Here is an 18,818-nt window from a genome sequence, read left to right as displayed (position 1 = left end):
GCGAGTCGTTAGGGTTTCCCAGCGGTTTATTGGGCTCTGGGGGCCCCGGAGTCCTGGGGGGGGGCCCGGACGCCTGGGTCCTCGCCGGGGGGGCCCAGGGCCTCCAGCGCCTGGGCCAGGTGGGCCAGCTCGGCGCGCAGGGCGGCCACCTGCGGGGGGCGGGGGGGAGCGTTAATGAGGGCAGAGCTAACGAACCCCCCCCCCCATGCTAACGAGGCAGCTTCAAATAACCTCCCCCCCCCACCCCGCCTCACACTAACGAGGTTAACGATGCTAACGAGGCGAACGAGAGGGCTCCGGGGACCCCCAAGCTAACGAAGGGGCCGCGGGAAAGGCTGCAGCCGCCTGGCGCTAACGAGGAGAGCGGCGCTAACGAGACACGACACCCCCCCCCCCAGCCAGCGCTCTCGGTGCTAATTAGCCGAACGAAGGCAGGCTAACGAGGCGGCGCGGCGGTACCTGCTGCTGCTGCTGCTGCGGCTGGGCGGGGGGGCGCCCGGACGCCTGGGCCCGCTCCAGGCCCTCGAGGCGGCGCTGGAGGCTCCGCTGGCGGCTGCCCAGGCGGCTCCGCGCCGCCCCCGGCTCCACCAGGCCCTGGGCGGCGGGGGGTCCCCCAGCGTCCCAGCGTGCCCCGGGGCGGCGCGGGGTCCCCCAGGACCCCCAGTGTCCCATCATGCCCCGGGGCTCCCCCCCCCAGGACCCCCAGCGTGCCCCGGGGCTCCCCCCAGGACCCCCACCGTCCCATCATGCCCCGGGGCTCCCCCCCCCCCTGGACCCCCAGCGTCCCAGCGTGCCCCGGGGCGGCACGGGGTCCCCCAGGACCCCCAGCGTCCCATCATGCCCCGGGGCTCCCCCCCCCAGGACCCCCAGCGTGCCCCGGGGCTCCCCCCAGGACCCCCACCGTCCCATCATCCCCCAGGGCTCCCCCCCCCGGACCCCCAGCGTCCCAGCGTGCCCCGGGGCGGCGTGGGGTCCCCCAGGACCCCCAGCGTCCCATCATGCCCCGGGGCTCCCCCCCCCAGGACCCCCAGCGTCCCATCATGCCCCGGGGCTCCCCCCCCCCAGGACACCCAGCGTCCCATCATGCCCCAGGGCCCCCCCCCAGCATCCCATAATACCCCAGGGTGACCCCCAATGTCCCATAATGCTCTAGTCCCCCCCCCAGGACCCCCACCGTCCCATCATGCCCTGGGGTGACCCCCCCCCAGGGTCCCCCACTATCCCACGATGCCCCAGGGTGACCCCCCCCCCCCAGGTCTCCCAGCATCCCATAATGCCCTGGGACAACACCCCCCCCACCCCTGGGATGACCCCCCCCACTATCCCATGATGCCCCGGGATGACCCCCCCCAGGTCCCCCAACATCCCACGATGCCCCAGGATGACCCCCCCCAGGTCCCCCAACATCCCACGATGCCCCAGGATGACCCCCCCCCCCAGGTCCCCCACTATCCCACAATGCCCTGGGCCTCACCTGCAGGCAGAGGTAGACGTGGGCGTGGGGGCCGGCCCCGGCCCCCACCCAGCCGGGCCCCGCCCCCGGGCCAGGCCCCGCCCCCGGGGGGAGGAGCCGCAGGGGCCCCACCTGGGCCAGGGCCCGGAGGGCGGAGCCGAGCGGCCCCCCCAGCGCCCCCCGGGCCGGCTCCGGGCACCGCACCGCCACTGCGCACGGCATGGTGGGACGCGGCCCCGGCCCCGCCCCCAGCATGGCCGCCCCCGCCGCGCGCCGCCATCTCGGGGCCGCCCCAGGGCACGCTGGGACGCCCGCTCCTCCCCCACCACCCGCCCCCGCTGGCCATCTTGGGGCACTGGGGCCTGCCCCAGACTGCCCGCCCCACTGCATGCTGGGACACCCGCTCCTCCCCCACCCCCAGCGGCCATCTTGGGGGACGTGAGGCCTGCCCCAGACTGCCCGCCCCACTGCATGCTGGGACACCCGCTCCTCCCCCACCCCCAGCGGCCATCTTGGGGGACGTGAGGCCCGCCCCAGACTGCCCGCCCCACTGCATGCTGGGACACCCGCTCCTCTATCACCCCCAGCAGCCATCTTGGGGCACATGAGGCCTGCCCCAGACTGCCCGCCCCACTGCATGCTGGGACACCCGCTCTTCCCCCACCCCCAGCGGCCATCTTGGGGCACGTGGGGCCTGCCCCACTGCATGCTGGGACACCTGCTCCTCTATCACCCTCGGTGGCCATCCTGGGGGACGTGGGGCCTGCCCCAGACTGCCTGCCCTGCTGCATGCTGGGATACCCGCTCCTCCGCCACCTCTGGTGGCCATCTTGGGGGATGTGGGGCCCGCCGCAGTGCATGCTGGGACACCCGCTCCTCCGCCGCTATTTTGGGGCACCTGGGCCCCACCCCAATGCATGCTGGAACACCTGCTCCTCTATCACCCTCGGTGGCCATCTTGGGGCACGTGGGGCCTGCCCCAGACTGCCTGCCCTGCTGCATGCTGGGACACCTGCTCCTCTATCACCCTCGGTGGCCATCTTGGGGCACGTGGGGCCTGCCCCAGACTGCCTGCCCTGCTGCATGCTGGGACACCCGCTCCTCCGCCGCTATCTTGGGGCACCTGGGCCCCGCCCCAATGCATGCTGGGACACCTGCTCCTCCACCACCCCCGCCGCCATCTTGGGGGACGTGGCACCCCCACCACACTGGCCACCCCGGTGCCTGCTGGCACACGCACTTCTCCCCCACCCGAGTAGCCATCTTGGGGGACGCGGGGCCCACGCCGGTCCATGCTGAGACACTCGCTTCTCCCCCGCCCCAGCAGCCATCTTGAAAGCACCGACTCTACTCACCAGGTGGGCGGGCGGAGCCGAGGCGGAAGACGTCGCGGAGGGCGCGCGCGGCCCGGACCACGTCCAGCAGGACCGCCACGTCGGCCTCGACTTGGGGGCAGAGCCAGCGGGCCTGGGGGGGACACACGCAGTGGGGGAGGCGTCAGGGCCCGGCGAGGGCGCGCAGGCCCCGCCGCCCACCCAGCTCGCGCCGGGGCTCACCAGGGGCTGGCCGCGGGGGTACTCGGCCAGGCAGACGCTGGGGGGCGCCGGGGGGCGGGCGCGGGGCAGGCGCTGCCACAGCTCCTCCGTCACGTAGGGCATGAAGGGGGCCAGGAGGCGCAGGCCCAGCTCGGCGCAGGTCAGCAGCGTCTGGCGGGTCTCGGCGCGGCGCCCGGCGTCCTCCCCGCGCAGCTCCGGCTTGGCCGTCTCCTGCACGGCGGGGTTGGGGGGGGCGGGTGGGACGGACGGACGGACGGCGTCGGCCAACGCTCGAGGGCGCGCGGCGGGTGGGGCGGATGGACGCGGGCAACGGGGGGAGGGTGGACCAGGGTCAACGCTCGAGGAGACCCAACGGGGCAGAGGTGCGGACAGACAAGCGCGTCCAACAGGAAAGGAGCAAATTAGGGTCGAGTTCAAGACCCGGGGGGTCGGGTCGGTCAGACGGATGGACGCAGTCAACGGGACAAAGGTGGACTAAGGTCAATGCTCGGGCAGACCCAACCGGTTGGGTGGGTGGACGGATGGACACCACCAACCAAGCTAAGGTAGGCCCGGCCTGGAGTTCAAGGAGATACACTGGGTTGGGCGGGACAGACAGACGGGCGTAACTGGGCCAAGCTCAGCGTTCAAGGAGACCCAAGAGGTAACGACGGACAGACGCGTCCAACAGCAAGCTGAACTACGTTCGAATTCAAGATCTGATAACTGGGGTCGGACAGACGTATAGAAACGCTCGACAAGAGGAGCGTGGGCTACGGTCAACGCTCAAGGAGCCCCAAAGGGTCGCGTGTGATGGACAGACGGATGCAGTGAAACATGCTGAGGTGGACCAGGCTCAAAGTTCAAGGAGATACTTTGGGCAGGGCAGGACAGGGCGACAGACACGGCTGGGCTGGGTTCAACGTTCGAGGAAATGCCAGGGGTTGGCTTGGACAAACGGACAGGGTCAACCAAAATAAACTGGGCTGGGCTCAACGTTGAAGGACACCCATGGGGTTGGGTGGGATGGACGGAAGGACACGCTCAAGGGCACGCGGCCGGGCTGGGTTCAGCGCTCGAGGAGACCCGAGGGGCCGGCCGGCCAGACGGCCGCGCGCACCCACCAGGTAGACGTCGCAGAAGCTCCGCAGCCAGAAGTGGTGGGCGGCCGCCACGGCGCCGTGGAGCTCGAAGGCCTCCATGCGCCGCTCGCACTCGGCCGCCGCCTGGGCCAGCCGGCTCAGCACCCAGCGGTCCATGGGGTGCTGGGGCTCCGTCTGCCGAGGAAGAGGAGCAGCGGGAGGAACGGAAAGGGATCGCGGGAAGCTGCCCCCACCTCGCCCCAGCCCCGGCCCGGTACCTCCTCGGGGGGCTGGGGGACGAAGTCGGGGCCCAGGGCGTCCAGGACGAACTTGACGGCGTTCCAGAGCTTGTTGCAGAAGTGCCGGTAGCTCAGGACGGTGCCCACGTCCAGCCGGATGTCGTCGCCTGGGGAGAGACGCGGAGGTGTGGACGGGTCCCCGGGGTGGGGGACGGGGGTCCCTCGCGGTGGGGACGGGTCCCTCGCGGTGGGGACGGGCCCCACCCGGCGCTCCTTCCCTCCTTACCGTGGACGTTGTGGGAGCACAGGGCCATGCGGAGGGCGTCCGTGCCGCACTCGGGGATGCCGTGGGGGAACTGGCGCTTCTGGAGGGACCGGACAAGCATTAGGGGGGGACAGAAAGGGATTGGGGGGGGACGGGGACAAGACACAGGTCCCACCTGGCCCTCCGTGGCTATCGCCAGCTCATGGGGGTCCAGGATGCCGCGGTGGAGCCTGTCCTGCAGCTCCTGCAATACAGGAGACCCCACAATAACAAACGCCCCGTGGCGGCGAAGGGCAGCGAGTCTGTTGTCGCAGGGTTTTGGGACGCAGCCGGGTCTGTTATCGTAGGGTCTCCAGGAAGCGCGCGTCTGTCACGGCGAGGTTCCCGACAACGCGAGTTTGTTACGGTAGGGGCTCCGGGTGGGGGGGTGCTGCGGTCGGGCCCCCGGGGGATGTCACCGCGGGGTCTGCGGTACCTGGAGGGAGGCGCCGGCGATGACGTCGCGGGGGTCGATGACGTTGCCCAGCGACTTGCTCATCTTGCGCCCGTGGGCGTCGCGCACCAGCGAGTGCAGCACCACCTGGAGGAGGGGCACGGGCAGCACTGGGGGGGGGGGACCCCGGGAAACCCCAAGGGGGCACAGCAGACCCCTGGGGACACCAGGGAGTCCCAGGAGGGGAACGGGAGATCCCTGTGGACACGGAGCACCCTTCGGGAAGGCCAAGGTGGGACAAGTGACACCCCAGGGACAAAGAGGACCCCTGGGGAAGCCCAGTGGGACGCAGGGGACATCTGCAGACACCACGAAGTCCCAAGAGCAAGCCGGGAGATCCCTGGGGACACGGAAGACCCTTTGGGAACACCAAGGTGGGACAAAAGACGCCCCACGGACAAAGAGGACCCCTAGGAACACCAAAGAGCACCAGGAGGACAAGAAACCCTGTGATGACCCGAAGAACCCTTCAGGATCGCTGAAGCGGGACAAGGGACCCCCCGCCAGGGACAGAGGAAACACCCGGGGGGTGACAGGGGACCCCTGGGGACCTCCTGCCAGCCCCGCTCCTGCCCCACGCCCCCCCTCCCACCTGGGAGAAGGGCAGCTGCCCCGTGAGCTCCTGCCCCAGCATCACCATCCGGGCCACCCAGAAGAAGAGCAGGTCGCTGCCGGTCTCCAGCACGTTCGTGGGGTAGAAGCGCCGCAGGTCGGGTGTCTGGGGACACGAGGGGGACACGGGGGTGACGGGGACGTTGTTCCTCTGTGCCCCACCCCGGCCCGTTGCCTCCCCTCCGTGGTCGCCTCTCACCTCATCCGGCCAGCCCAGCGCGGCGAAGGGGAAGAGCGCCGAGGAGAACCAGGTGTCCAGGACGTCGGGGTCTGCAAAGGGCCGCCGGGTTTGGGGTGGGGCGGGGAGGGGGGGCTCCCAAAAAGGGTTCGGAGCCCTCGGGCCGCGCCGGAGCCGGGGGGCACCCCGAGGTGCCCGGCCCCCCCGCAAGGGGCGGCGCAACCCCATAGTAGCCACTAGAGAATCTCCTAGGGGGCTGAGACGGGCTTCAGGGGGTACTAGAGGAAATTTGGGGGGGCTGTAGAAAGTTATGGGGGGTTGGAGCGGATTTGGGGGGGCTCTGGGGAGGATTTGGGGCTGCTAGAAGGGCGCCGCGGGTACCCAAGGGGAATTGGGGTCGCTGTAGAAAGTTTAGGGCTGCCGGAAGGGATTTTGGGGGGGCCAGAGGAGGCCTGGGAGTGCAGGAGGGGATTTTGGGGGTGCTTGAGAGAATCTGAGGGTGCCGGAGGGGATTTTGGGAGCACGAAGAAAACGTTGATACGCCGGAAGAGATTTTGGGGGAACGAGAAAGGATTTTGGGGGTGCTAGAGAGGATTCGGGGGTGCCAGAAGGGATTCTGAGGTGCCAAAAGGGATTTGGGGGTGCCGGAAGGGGTGTGGGGGGTACCGGAAAGGATGTAGGGGTGCCGGAGGGGATTCAGGGGGCGTCAGAAGGAGATTTTGGGGTTGGCAGAGGGGATTCGGGGGTGCCGGGGAGGGGGGGTCTCACCTTGCTGGAGCTGGACGGCGTGCGGGGGGCAGCGGAGGTCGCGGGCGGCGGCGGCCCGGGCCTCGGCCTCGCTGCGCCCCACGGCCCAGGGCCCCTCGTCCTCGGGGGCGCCCGCCGGTGCCACCACCCGGTACGCCGGCACCCGGTGTCCCCACCACAGCTGCCGCGACAGGCACCAGTCCCTGCGGGGGGGTTGGGGGGGGGGGAGAGCGGCGTCAGCGGGGCCCGGACGCCTGGGCCCCCGGCGCGGACGTCTGGGGTGCCTCACCCGGCGTTGTCCATCCAGGTTTTCCAGTTCTTCTCGTGGAATTTGGGAACGAGCTGGAGGCGACCCGACGTCACCGCCTGAAGAAGGCAGAGGGGACGTCACCGTCACCGCCGGCAGGCACCCAGGGGTCCGGGCGGCCCGCCCCGGCGGTCACGTCACCTCGCGGGCGCGCTGCGCCATCTCCCGGCACCGCAGGAACCACTGGCTCTTGAGCAGGTACTCGACGACGTCGCCCGAGCGGCTGCGGGGACACGGGGAGGCCACCTCAGGCCCGGCCGGGCGGGTGACGGGCGGCGGGGGGGACGGGCGGGGGACGCGGCGGTACCTGCACAGCGGCAGCGTCGTGGCGTGGTCCTGGCTCCCGCGGTAGAGGCCTCGCTCGGCCAGCGCCGCCACCACCTTGTCGCGCGCCACGAAGCGGTGGACGCCCTGGGGACGGGGCGGGCGGCTGGGGTGGGGGGACGCGGGGACGGAGGGGATTCGGGGACGCAGCCGGGGACTCAGGGACGGGAGGGACGTGGGGAGCCGGTTGGGGGCCGGCAGAGGGGAGGATCAAGGGGACGCGGCGGGGGACAGCTGGGGACGCTGGGAGGCAGCTGGACACCAGACTCGAGGGCTCGAGGACACAGCTGGGGACACGGGGACACGGGGAAGTGGTTGGGGACAGGGGGAAGGACCAAGGGAACGCGGCGGGGGACACAGGGAGACGGTCGGGGACAGGGGGAGGCGGTCGGGGACACCCAGAAGGAACAAGGGGACGCGGCGGGGGACACAGGGAGACGGTCGGGGACAGGGGGAGGCGGTCGGGGACACCCAGAAGGACCAAGGGGACGCGACGGGGGACGCGGGGAGGCGGTCGGGGACAGGGGGAGGCGGTCGGGGACACCCAGAAGGACCAAGGGGACGCGGCGGGGGACACGGGGAGACGGTCGGGGACAGGGGGAGGCGGTCGGGGACACCCAGAAGGACCAAGGGGACGCGGCGGGGGACACGGGGAGGCGGTCGGGGACAGGGGGAGGCGGTCGGGGACCCCCAGAAGGACCAAGGGGACGCGGCGGGGGACACGGGGAGGCGGTCGGGGACAGGGGGAGGCGGTCGGGGACACCCAGAAGGACCAAGGGGACGCGGCGGGGGACACGGGGAGACGGTCGGGGACAGGGGGAGGCGGTCGGGGACCCCCAGAAGGACCAAGGGGACGCGGCGGGGGACACGGGGAGGCGGTCGGGGACAGGGGGAGGCGGTCGGGGACACCCAGAAGGACCAAGGGGACGCGGCGGGGGACACGGGGAGACGGTCGGGGACAGGGGGAGGCGGTCGGGGACACCCAGAAGGACCAAGGGGACGCGGCGGGGTGACGCGGGGAGACGGTCGGGGACAGGGGGAGGCGGTCGGGGACACCCAGAAGGACCAAGGGGACGCGGCGGGGGACACGGGGAGACGGTCGGGGACAGGGGGAGGCGGTCGGGGACACCCGGAAGGACCAAGGGGACGCGGCGGGGGACACGGGGAGACGGTCGGGGACATGGGGAGACGGTCGGGGACAGGGGGAGGCGGTCGGGGACACCCAGAAGGACCAAGGGGACGCGGCGGGGTGACGCGGGGAGACGGTCGGGGACAGGGGGAGGCGGTCGGGGACACCCAGAAGGACCAAGGGGACGCGGCTGGGGACACGGGGAGACGGTCGGGGACAGGGGGAGGCGGTCGGGGACACCCAGAAGGACCAAGGGGACGCGGCGGGGTGACGCGGGGGCGGCGGTACCTGGAGCCAGCCGCCGTCCGGGGGGCGCATGGCGCCGTCGTCGCCGATGACCGAGAGCAGGGGCAGCCCGTGGGCCCGGGCCAGCGCCAGGTCGGGGGGGCTGTGGCCCGGCGTCACCTTCACCGCCCCTGCGGGGACCGTTGCCGCGGCGACCGTCACCCGCCGTCACCCGGTGTCCCCCCCCACCCCCCCCCGTACCGGCGCCCCCGCCGTACCGGTGCCGCGGCCGGGCTCCACCGCGGGGTCGGCGACGACGGGCAGCAGCCGCCCCGTGAACGGGTGCCGGAGCTGGCGGCCATGCAGGTGCTGGGGGGGGGGGGAGGGACAAGGGGGCGGGGTCAGTGCTGGCCACGCCCCCTCTTCCAGGCCACGCCCCCCTCCCCATGCCCCACCTCCTCGAGCCGGTCCCTCCGCCCTGCGCCTGCCCCTTTAAGGCCCTGCCAAGCCCCGCCCCCCCTTAGGAAGCCCCTCCCTCTCCATTAGCGAGGGGGTGGGGCTAGCACATGACATCACCCCCCTCCCCACCAATCTCTGGCAGGGTATGAGGAAGCCCCACCCACCGGGAAAGAGCTCCGCCCCCACCAAAGGTCCCGCCCCCCCAAGCCCCACCTCCAAGCTGGGAAGATCCCTATTAGCTCCCACGAGGCCCCGCCTCCCCCGGCTGGTGCTCAAGCCCCGCCCCCGGCTGCAGAAGCCCCGCCCCCAGCCCCGCCCCCGTACCGTGTAGCGGGGGTCCCCCGGGTGCACGGCCACGGCCACGTCCCCCAGCATCGTCTCCGGGCGGGTGGTGGCCACCGGCAGCTCCAGGCCTGGCGCACACGCGTGTCGGGGGGACACATGGGGGGACACGTGTGGAGAGACACGCGTGTTGGGGGACACGCGTGTCGGGGGGTCACGCGTGTCGGGGGGACACGCGTGTCGGGGGGGACACATGGGGGACACGTGTGTTGGGGGACACATGGGGGGACACGTGTGGAGAGACACGCGTGTCGGGGGGTCACGCGTGTCGGGGGGTCACGTAGGGGGGACATACGTGGGGGGGACAGGCGTGACAGCCCCCGCGGGCCTGGAGGAAAGGCGTGGGGCCACGTCGGGCCCGCGGGGAGGACCCGTGTGTGAAGGACACGCAAAGGACACGCATCAGGGAGACGGAAGAATCCGCGTGTGCGAGAGACAGGCAAAGGACACGCGCTGGGGACATGGAAAGCCCCATGTGCGGGACGGACACGCAAGGGACACGCGTCGGGGACACGGAAGGAGCCGTGTGCACGCGGGACGGCGCGTGGGGCTGCGCCAGGGACACGGAAAGGACCCGCGTGAGTGAGCAACCGCCACACGCGGGGACGCAGAATAACCCGAGTAGGCAGCGAACACGCTAAGGACACGCTAAGGAGGCGCCAGCCACGCGCACCTACCCCTACAGGTCCCACCCGGGGAGGGGACGGACACAGGCGACGAGGGGCCGCCCCGAGCGCCCGGAAGGTCCCGCGCGGGCGGGGAACACGCTAAGGGCACGCGTGCCCGCCGCCACTCACCCTCGTCGCCGTGCACGGGGTAGGCGAAGGTGACGAGGACGCCGAAGGTGACGGGCTGGGGGCAGCCGGGGACGCGCAGCGCCGTGGGGCCGGCCAGCGCCCGCCGCTCCACCTGCCCCCCCCGGGCGCCCACACGCTAAGGGCTCGGCGGGCGCCCGCGAGCCGCGCCGGGCACACGCCAGGCGCACGCCGAGCGCACGTCAAGCCCGCGCCAAGTACACGCCGGGTACACGCTGAGCACACTTCAAGCACATGCCAAGCACACACTGGGCACATGCCAGGCACACGCCAAGCACATGCCGAGCACATGCCAAACACATGCCACGCACACGTCAAGCACACGCCGGGCACACGTCAAGCACATGCCAGGCACATGCTGAGCACATGCCAAACACACACCAAGCACATGCCAGGCACAGGCCGGACACACAAGCACACGCCGGGCACATGCTAAGCACACGCCAAGCACACGCCAGGCACACCACAAGCACACGCCAGGCACACGCCGAGCACATCCTGAGCACATGCCAAGTACACGCCGAACACGTGCCAGGCACATGCTGGGCACACACTGAGCACACGCCCAGCGCACGTCAGGCACACGCCGAACACACGCCAAGCACACGCCAAACACGCCTGGCGCACGTGAAGCACACACCTGGTGCATGCGGAACACACGCCAAGCACATGCCAAGCACACGCCGAGCACACACCAGGCACACGGCAGGCACACGCCAGGCACACGCCGAACACACGCCAAGCGCACGCAAAGCACACGCCTGGCGCATGCGGAACACACGCCAAGCACACACTGAGCACACACCAGGCACACGCCAGGCACACGCCAAGCACACGCCGAGCACACACTGAGCACACACCAGGCACACGCCAGGCACACGCCGAGCACACGCCGAGCACACACCAGGCACACGCCGAGCACACGCCAGGCACACGCCAGGCACACGCCGAGCACACGCCAGGCACACACCAAGCACACGCCAGGCACACACCAAGCACACGCCAGGCACACGCCGAGCACACGCCGAGCACACGCCGAGCACACGCCAGGCACACGCCGAGCACACGCCAGGCACACACCAAGCACACGCCAGGCACACGCCGAGCGCACGCCAGGCAGGCGCTCACCTCGACGTCGGCCAGGGCGGAGCGCAGGGCGCACGACCAGTTGACGAGGCGCCGCTCGCGGTAAACCAGCCCGGCCCCGTGCAGCCGGGCGAAGGCCTCCGCCACCGCCCGCGAGAAGCCCTGCGGGGGCCCCGCGTCACCGCCGGGCCCAGGCGTCCGGGCTGGGGCTGGGGCGGGAGGGGCCCAGGTGTCCGGGCAGGGCGGGAGGGACCCAGGCGTCCGGGTGGGGCTGGGGCGGGAGGGACCCAGGCGTCCGGGCGGGGCGGGAGGGACCCAGGCATCGGGGCGGGCGGGACGGACCCAGGCATCGGGGCGGGCGGGAGGGACCCAGGCGTCCGAGCGGGGCGGGAGGGACCCAGGCGCCCGGGCGGGGCGGGAGGGACCCAGGTGTCCGGGGCTGGGCGGGAGGGACCCAGGCGCCCGGGTGGGAGGGAGGGACCCAGGCGCCCGGGCGGGCAGGCGGGAGGGACCCAGGCGTCCGGGCGGGGCAGGAGGGACCCAGGCGTCCGGGAGGGACCCAGGCGTCCAGGTGGGGCGGGAGGGACCCAGGCACCCGGGCGGGCAGGCGGGAGGGACCCAGGTGTCCGGGGCTGGGCGGGAGGGACCCAGGCGCCCGGGCGGGCAGGCGGGAGGGACCCAGGCGTCCGGGCGGGGCGGGAGGGACCCAGGCGTCCGGGAGGGACCCAGGCGTCCAGGTGGGGCGGGAGGGACCCAGGCACCCGGGCGGGGCGGGAGGGACCCAGGCGTCGGGGTGGGAGGGACCCAGGCGTCGGGGCGGGGCGGGAGGGACCCAGGCGTCCGGGAGGGACCCAGGTGCCCGGGCGGGGCGGGAGGGACCCAGGCGCCCGGGTGGGCGGGCGGGCGGGCGGGAGGGACCCAGGCGTCCGGGTGGGAGGGACCCAGGCGTCCGAGTGGGGCGGGAGGGACCCAGGCGTCCAGGTGGGGCGGGAGGGACCCAGGCGTCAGGGCGGGAGGGACCCAGGCGTCAGGGCGGGAGGGACCCAGGCGTCCGGGCGGGGCGGGAGGGACCCAGGCGTCCGGGAGGGACCCAGGCGTCCAGGTGGGGCAGGAGGGACCCAGGCGCCCGGGCGGGGCGGGAGGGACCCAGGTGTCCGGGGCTGGGCGGGAGGGACCCAGGCACCCGGGCGGGGCGGGAGGGACCCAGGCGTCGGGGTGGGAGGGACCCAGGCGTCGGGGCGGGGCGGGAGGGACCCAGGCGTCCGGGAGGGACCCAGGTGCCCGGGCGGGGCGGGAGGGACCCAGGCGCCCAGGCGGGTGGGCGGGCGGGAGGGACCCAGGCGTCCGGGCGGGCGGGAGGGACCCAGGCGTCGGGGCGGGAGGGACCCAGGCGTCCGGGTGGGAGGGACCCAGGCGTCCGAGTGGGGCGGGAGGGACCCAGGCGTCCAGGTGGGGCGGGAGGGACCCAGGCGTCAGGGCGGGAGGGACCCAGGCGTCCGGGCGGGCGGGAGGGAGGGACCCAGGCGTCCGGGAGGGACCCAGGCGTCCGGGCGGGGCGGGAGGGACCCAGGCGTCCGAGTGGGGCGGGAGGGACCCAGGCGTCCAGGTGGGGCGGGAGGGACCCAGGCGTCCGGGCGGGAGGGACCCAGGCGTCCGGGCGGGCGGGAGGGAGGGACCCAGGCGTCCGGGAGGGACCCAGGCGCCCGGGCGGGGCGGGAGGGACCCAGGCGCCCGGGCGGGCAGGCGGGAGGGACCCAGGCGTCCGAGTGGGGCGGGAGGGACCCAGGCGTCCGGGAGGGACCCAGGCGTCCGGGCGGGCTCACGGGGTCCATGGTGAAGGCGAGGCGGCTCCAGTCCAGCGAGGCCCCGAGCGCCCGCAGCTGCTGCAGGATGTCGTCGCCGTGCCTGCGGGCCGCCCGCGTCCTCCCGTGTCCTCCCGTGTCCCCCCCCGTGTCCCCCCCCGTGTCCCCCCCCCGTGTCCCCCCCCGTGTCCTCCCGTGTCCCCAATCCACGTCCTCCCCTGTCCCTGTCCCGTGCCCGATCCGTGTTCCTGTCCCGTGTGCTCCCTGCAGGTCCCTGGGTCCCCACGCCGCCCCCGGGGTCCCCGCGTGTCCCGCGTGTGCTCCCCCGTGTCCCACGCGTGTCGCGTGTGCTCCCGTGTATCCCGCGTGTGCTCCCGTGTGTCCCACGTGTTGCGTGTGCTCCGTGTGCTCGCGTGTCCCACGTGTGCTCCCGTGTCCCGCATGTCCCGTGTGTGCTCCCGCGTGTCCCACATGTGCTCCCGCGTGTCCCACGTCGCGTGTGCTCCCGCGTGTCCCACGTGTCGCGTGTGCTCCCGCGTGTGCTCCCGCATGTCCCACGTGTTGCGTGTGCTCCCACGTGTGCTCCCGTGTCCTGCATGTCCCGTGTGTGCTCCCGCGTGTCCCACATGTGCTCCCGCGTGTCCCACGTCGCGTGTGCTCCCGCGTGTGCTCCCGCATGTCCCACGTGTTGCGTGTGCTCCCACGTGTGCTCGCGTGTCCCACGTGTGCTCCCGTGTCCTGCATGTCCCGTGTGTGCTCCCGCGTGTCCCACATGTGCTCCCGCGTGTCCCACGTCGCGCGTGCTCCCGCGTGTGCTCCCGCATGTCCCACGTGTTGCGTGTGCTCCCACGTGTGCTCGCGTGTCCCACGTGTGCTCCCGTGTCCCGCATGTCCCGTGTGTGCTCCCGCGTGTCCCACATGTGCTCCCGCGTGTCCCACGTCGCGTGTGCTCCCGCGTGTCCCACGTGTCGCGTGTGCTCCCGCGTGTGCTCCCGCATGTCCCACGTGTTGCGTGTGCTCCCACGTGTGCTCGCGTGTCCCACGTGTGCTCCCGTGTCCCGCATGTCCCGTGTGTGCTCCTGCGTGTCCCACATGTGCTCCCGCGTGTCCCACGTCGCGTGTGCTCCCGCGCGTCCCACGTGTCGCATGTGCTCCCGCGTGTGCTCCCGCATGTCCCACGTGTTGCGTGTGCTCCCACGTGTGCTCGCGTGTCCCACGTGTGCTCCCGTGTCCCGCATGTCCTGTGTGTGCTCCTGCGTGTCCCACATGTGCTCCCGCGTGTCCCACGTCGCGTGTGCTCCCGCGCGCCCCACGTGTGTCGCGTGTGCTCCCACGTGTCCCACAAGTGCTCCCGTGTGCTCCCACGTGTCCCACGCGTGTCGCGTGTGCTCCCGCATGTCCCATGTGTGTCGCGTGTGCTCCCGCGTGTCCCACGCGTGCTCCCGTGTGCTCCGGCGCGCCCCACGCGTGTCGCGTGTGCTCCCGTGTGCTCCGGCGCGCCCCACGCGTGTCGCGTGTGCTCCCGTGTGCTCCGGCGCGCCCCACGCGTGTCGCGTGTGCTCCGGCGCTCACCGCTGCTTCCAGGCCCAGACCTCGGCGAGGAACTCGGAGCGCGTCAGGTCCTGGCGCCGCAGCCCCCGGCGCTGCCACAGCCACCGCTCCACCACCGCCTGCGCCGCGACACGCGGGGACACGGGGGGACACGGGGAGGTGACGCGGGGTGACACGAGGGGAGGTGACGTGGCGGGGGTGACGCAGCGGGGGGTGACACGGCAGGGGGTGACGCGGGGGTGACGCGGCGGGGGGTGACGCGGCGGGGGGGTGACGCGGCGGGGGGTGACGCGGGGGGGGTGACGCGGGGGGGGTGACGCGGGGGGGTGACGCGGGGGGGGTGACGCGGCGGGGGTGACGCGGTGGGGGGGTGACGCGGGGGGGGTGACGCGGCGGGGTGACGCGGGGGGGGTGATGCGGCGGGGGGTGACGCGGCGGGGGGTGACGCGGCGGGAGGTGACGCGGGGGGGTGACACGGGGGGGGTGACGCGGCGGGGGGTGACACAGCGGGGGGTGACACGGCAGGGGGTGACGCGGGGGTGACGCGGCGGGGGGTGACGCGGCGGGGGGGTGACGCGGCGGGGGGTGACGCGGGGGGGTGACGCGGGGGGGTGACGCGGGGGGGGTGACGCGGCGCGCGCCCTCACCTGGGTGGCGATCCCGGCGTGGTCGGTGCCCGGCACCCACAGCACCGTCCAGCCCTGCATGCGCCGCCTGCCACAGCGCCGTGTCCCCGCGTGTCCCCCCCGCGTGTCCCCCCCCCGGCCCCCGGGACCCCCCAGCATCCAGGCGCACCCGGAGACCCCCCCGGGGACCCCCCCAGCACCCTAGGGTGCCCTGACACCCCCCCCGGGACCCCTCCCAGCACCCAGGGCCCCCCACCGGGGGGGCCCTTATAAGGGCAATTATATGACCCCCCACAGCACCCACGGGACCCCCCCTCAGCCCCACGGGACCCCCTGAGCACCTGGGGCACCCCAAGTCCCCCCCCAGCACCCTTGGGACCACCCCCCAACCCCACGGGACCCCTCCCAGCACCCAGAGCCCCCCAAGACCCCCCCAGGGCACTTCCATGACCCCCTCCCTCCACCTTTGGGACCCCCCCCCAGCACCTGCAGGATCCCCCCCCAGCACCCATGGGACCCTCCAGGCACTTCCATGACCCCCCCAGCACCCTTGGGACCCCCCCCAGCACCTACAGGACCCTCCGGCCCCCCCAGCACCCAAGGGCACCCTGGGGACCCCCCCCCAGCACCTACAGGACCCCCCGGCCTCCCCCAGCACCCAAGGGCACCCTAGGGACCCTCCCAGGCACCCATGGGAGCCCTCAGGCACTTCCATGACCCCCCCCAGCACCCTTGGGACCCCCCCCAGCACGTACAGGACCCCCCACCCCCTCCACAGCACCCAAGGGCACCCTGGGGATCCCCCCCAGGCACCCGTGGGAGCCCTCAGGCACTTCCATGACCCCCCCCAGCACCCTTGGGACCCCCCCCAGCACGTACAGGACCCCCCCACCCCCCCCAGCACCCAAGGGCACCCTGGGGACCCCCCCCCGGAGCGGGGCTCACCAGCGGGCCAGGGCGTCCTGCAGGGCGACGGTGAGCGCGTGGCCCAGGTGCAGGGAGCCCGTGACGTTGGGGGGGGGCAGCACCAGGCTCAGGCGCCGCTCGGCCCCCCCGGCCTGCGGGGAGGGGTCGGCGCTGAGACCGGGCGCCGCTCGGCGCAGCGACGGGGGCCGAGACGGGACACGGTGCGGGGAGGGGGTCGGCGCTGAGACCGGGCGCCGCTCGGCGCAGCGACGGGGGCCGAGACAGGACGCTGCGCGAGGTGGGGACGGGGCTGAGGCCCGGGCAGCGTTCGGCGCAGCGATGGGGCCGAGGCTGGAGGCAGCTTGGCGCAGGGACGGGGGCTGAGGCCAGGCAGCACTCGGCGCAGCGATGGGGGCTGAGACTGGGCAGTGCTCGGCGCAGGGATGGGGCTGAGGCCAGGCAGCGCTCGGCGCAGCGATGGGGGCTGAGACTGGGCAGTGCTCGGCGCAGGGACAGGGGCTGAGACCGGGCAGCACTCAGCGCAGGGACAGGGCTGAGGCCGGGCAGCACTCGGTGTAGCGATGGGGGCTGAGGCCGGGTAGCACTCAGCACAGGGACGGGGGCTGAGACCGGGCGCCGCTCGGCGCAGCGATGGGGGCTGAGACCGGGCAGCACTCAGCGCAGGGACAGGGCTGAAACTGGGCAGTGCTCGGCGCAGCGATGGGGGCTGAGGCCGGGTAGCACTCGGCGCAGCGATGGGGGCTGAGGCCGGGCGCTGCTCGGTGCACTCACCGGGGGCCGGGGGGCGAAGAGCCCCCGCCGCTCCCACCAGCTGTACCAGGCCGCCTCCACGTAGCGGGGGCTGTAGGCGGGCGGCAGCGGCTCCTCCACCCCTGCCGCGGCCCAGGGCGTCACCCCGCCGGCCCCCGCGTCACCCGCCCGTCACCCTGCCAGCCCCTGTGTCACCCGCTCGTCACCCTGCGTCACCCCGCCGGCCCCCGCGTCACCCGCCCGTCACCCTGCCAGCCCCTGTGTCACCCGCCCGTCACCCTGCGTCACCCCGCTGGCCCCTGCGTCACCCGCCCGTCACCCTGCCAGCCCCTGTGTCACCCGCCCGTCACCCTGCGTCACCCCGCCGGCCCCCGCGTCACCCGCCCGTCACCCTGCCAGCCTCTGTGTCACCCGCCCGTCACCCTGCGTCACCCCGCCGGCCCCCGCGTCACCCACCCGTCACCCGCCTGTCACCCCGCCAGCCCCTGCGTCACCCGCCCGTCACCCGCCTGTCACCCTGCCAGCCCCCGCGTCACCCGCCCGTCACCCCCGCGTCACCCCACCTGATCCCCGTGTCACCCACCCGGCACCTGCGTCACCCTGCCAGCCCCCGCTGTCACCCGTGTCACCCCGCCGGCCCCCGCATCACCCGCCTGTCACCCCGCCTGACCCCTGTGTCTCCCCACCTGTCACCTGTGTCACCCCGCCGGCCCCCGCGTCACCCTGCCCGTCACCTCACCTGTTGCCCCGTGTCCCCCCCGCCCCCCCGTACCCTTCCGCCCGTCGGGGCCCAGCGACCCGCCGTACTCCAGCTGCGCCTTGGGGGCCCAGGCCTTGGGGGGGGCAGCCGGTGCCTGGGGGCCGCGACACGCTGCGACACGCCGCGACACGCCGTGACACGCCACGACACGCCGCGACACGCCGCGACCCGCCCCGGCCCCTCTCCACCTCTCCCAGTCCCCCCCAGTCCCTCTCCCACCCCCCAGTCGCCCCCCAGTTCCCTTGAGCCCCCCCAGTCCCCCCCAGTCCCTCTCCCACCCCCCAGTCGCCCCCCAGTTCCCTTGAGCCCCCCCAGTCCCCTCCCAGTCCCTCTCCCACCCCCTAGTCGCCCCCCAGTCCCCCCGAGCCCCTCCCAGTCCCTCTCCCAGGCCCCCAGTGGCCTCCAGTTGCCCCCCAACCACCCCAGCTTCATCTCCCAGTGCCCCCCAGTGCCCCCCAGTGGCCCCCCCGGCGCACCTGGGCCCCGGCGCCCCCCAGCTGCGCCCGCTGCTGCCGCCGCCGCTGCCGCCGCTCCTTGTGGGCCCGGGCCTGGAGCTGGGCGCCGGCGGGGGGCCCGGCGGCCCCCCCCCCGCTGCGGCCCCGGCCCCCCCCGGGCCCCCCCCGCGCCCAGGGGCCCGCTCCGCTGCCGGCGCCCCGCAGAGCCCGCGCCAGCGCCGGGGCCGCCATGCTGCCTGGCGGGCGGCGGGGCGCTGAGGGCCCAGGCGCCCGGGTGGGTGCCCCCCTCCCCCCCACCAGCGAGGGGCCCAGGCGTCCGGGCACCTCCCCCCGCCCAGGGACCCCCGGGTGCCCTCCCCCACGAGGGGCCCAGGCATCCAGGTGCCCTCCCCCGGGGGGCCCAGGCGTCCGGGCACCTCTCCCCCCAGGGACCCCCGTGTGCTCCCCCCCGGAGGGCCCAGGCGTCTGGGTGTTGCCCCCCCCCCAGGGACCCCCGTGTGCCCTCCCCCCAAGGGGCCCAGGTGTCCGGGCAGCTCCCCTCCTGGAGACCCCGGTGACCCGCCCCCCACGAGGGGCCCAGGTGTCCGGGTGTCCCCCCCCCCGGGGACCCCCTTGTGCCCTCCCCCCTGGGGGGCCCAGGCGTCCGGGCAGCTCCC

At 73.8% G+C, this 18,818-nt stretch overlaps 1 protein-coding gene across 1 annotated transcript; it reads right to left on the bottom strand.

Moving 5' to 3' along the window:
• Positions 1-15: 15 nt before the first annotated feature.
• Positions 16-18,393, bottom strand: VARS2 (valyl-tRNA synthetase 2, mitochondrial). Its single transcript, XM_068923842.1, has 28 exons — positions 18,184-18,393; positions 17,720-17,948; positions 16,969-17,069; positions 16,216-16,328; positions 15,292-15,358; positions 14,666-14,763; positions 13,115-13,196; positions 11,334-11,453; positions 10,188-10,299; positions 9,373-9,461; positions 8,868-8,958; positions 8,653-8,780; positions 7,219-7,322; positions 7,053-7,134; positions 6,894-6,970; positions 6,626-6,807; positions 5,879-5,949; positions 5,660-5,785; positions 5,050-5,154; positions 4,750-4,818; positions 4,596-4,674; positions 4,349-4,476; positions 4,113-4,265; positions 3,010-3,219; positions 2,809-2,920; positions 1,475-1,662; positions 460-594; positions 16-149 (listed from the first exon to the last, which is right to left on the bottom strand). Exons 1-28 carry the CDS (start codon positions 18,391-18,393, stop codon positions 27-29), a joined length of 3,384 nt encoding a protein of 1,127 aa, XP_068779943.1. The 3' UTR covers positions 16-26.
• Between the last annotated feature and the right edge of the window lie 425 nt (positions 18,394-18,818).

The sequence above is a fragment of the Struthio camelus genome, chromosome 36 (assembly GCF_040807025.1).
Source record: "Struthio camelus isolate bStrCam1 chromosome 36, bStrCam1.hap1, whole genome shotgun sequence".
Lineage (NCBI taxonomy): Eukaryota > Metazoa > Chordata > Aves > Struthioniformes > Struthionidae > Struthio > Struthio camelus.
This window is presented reverse-complemented; position numbering and strand designations above follow the sequence as displayed.

Bases quoted from the DNA above. Each gene is read 5' to 3' on its own strand.
- VARS2 (XM_068923842.1), bottom strand. From the start codon at position 18,393: ATGGCGGCCCCGGCGCTGGCGCGGGCTCTGCGGGGCGCCGGCAGCGGA. The intron at 13,197-14,665 runs GTGAGCGCCGGA...GGCGGCCCGCAG, and splicing joins GTCTGGGCCTGGAAGCAGCG to GCACGGCGACGACATCCTGC. The intron at 4,266-4,348 runs GTACCGGGCCGG...CTTCCTCGGCAG, and splicing joins TCCCCCAGCCCCCCGAGGAG to ACGGAGCCCCAGCACCCCAT.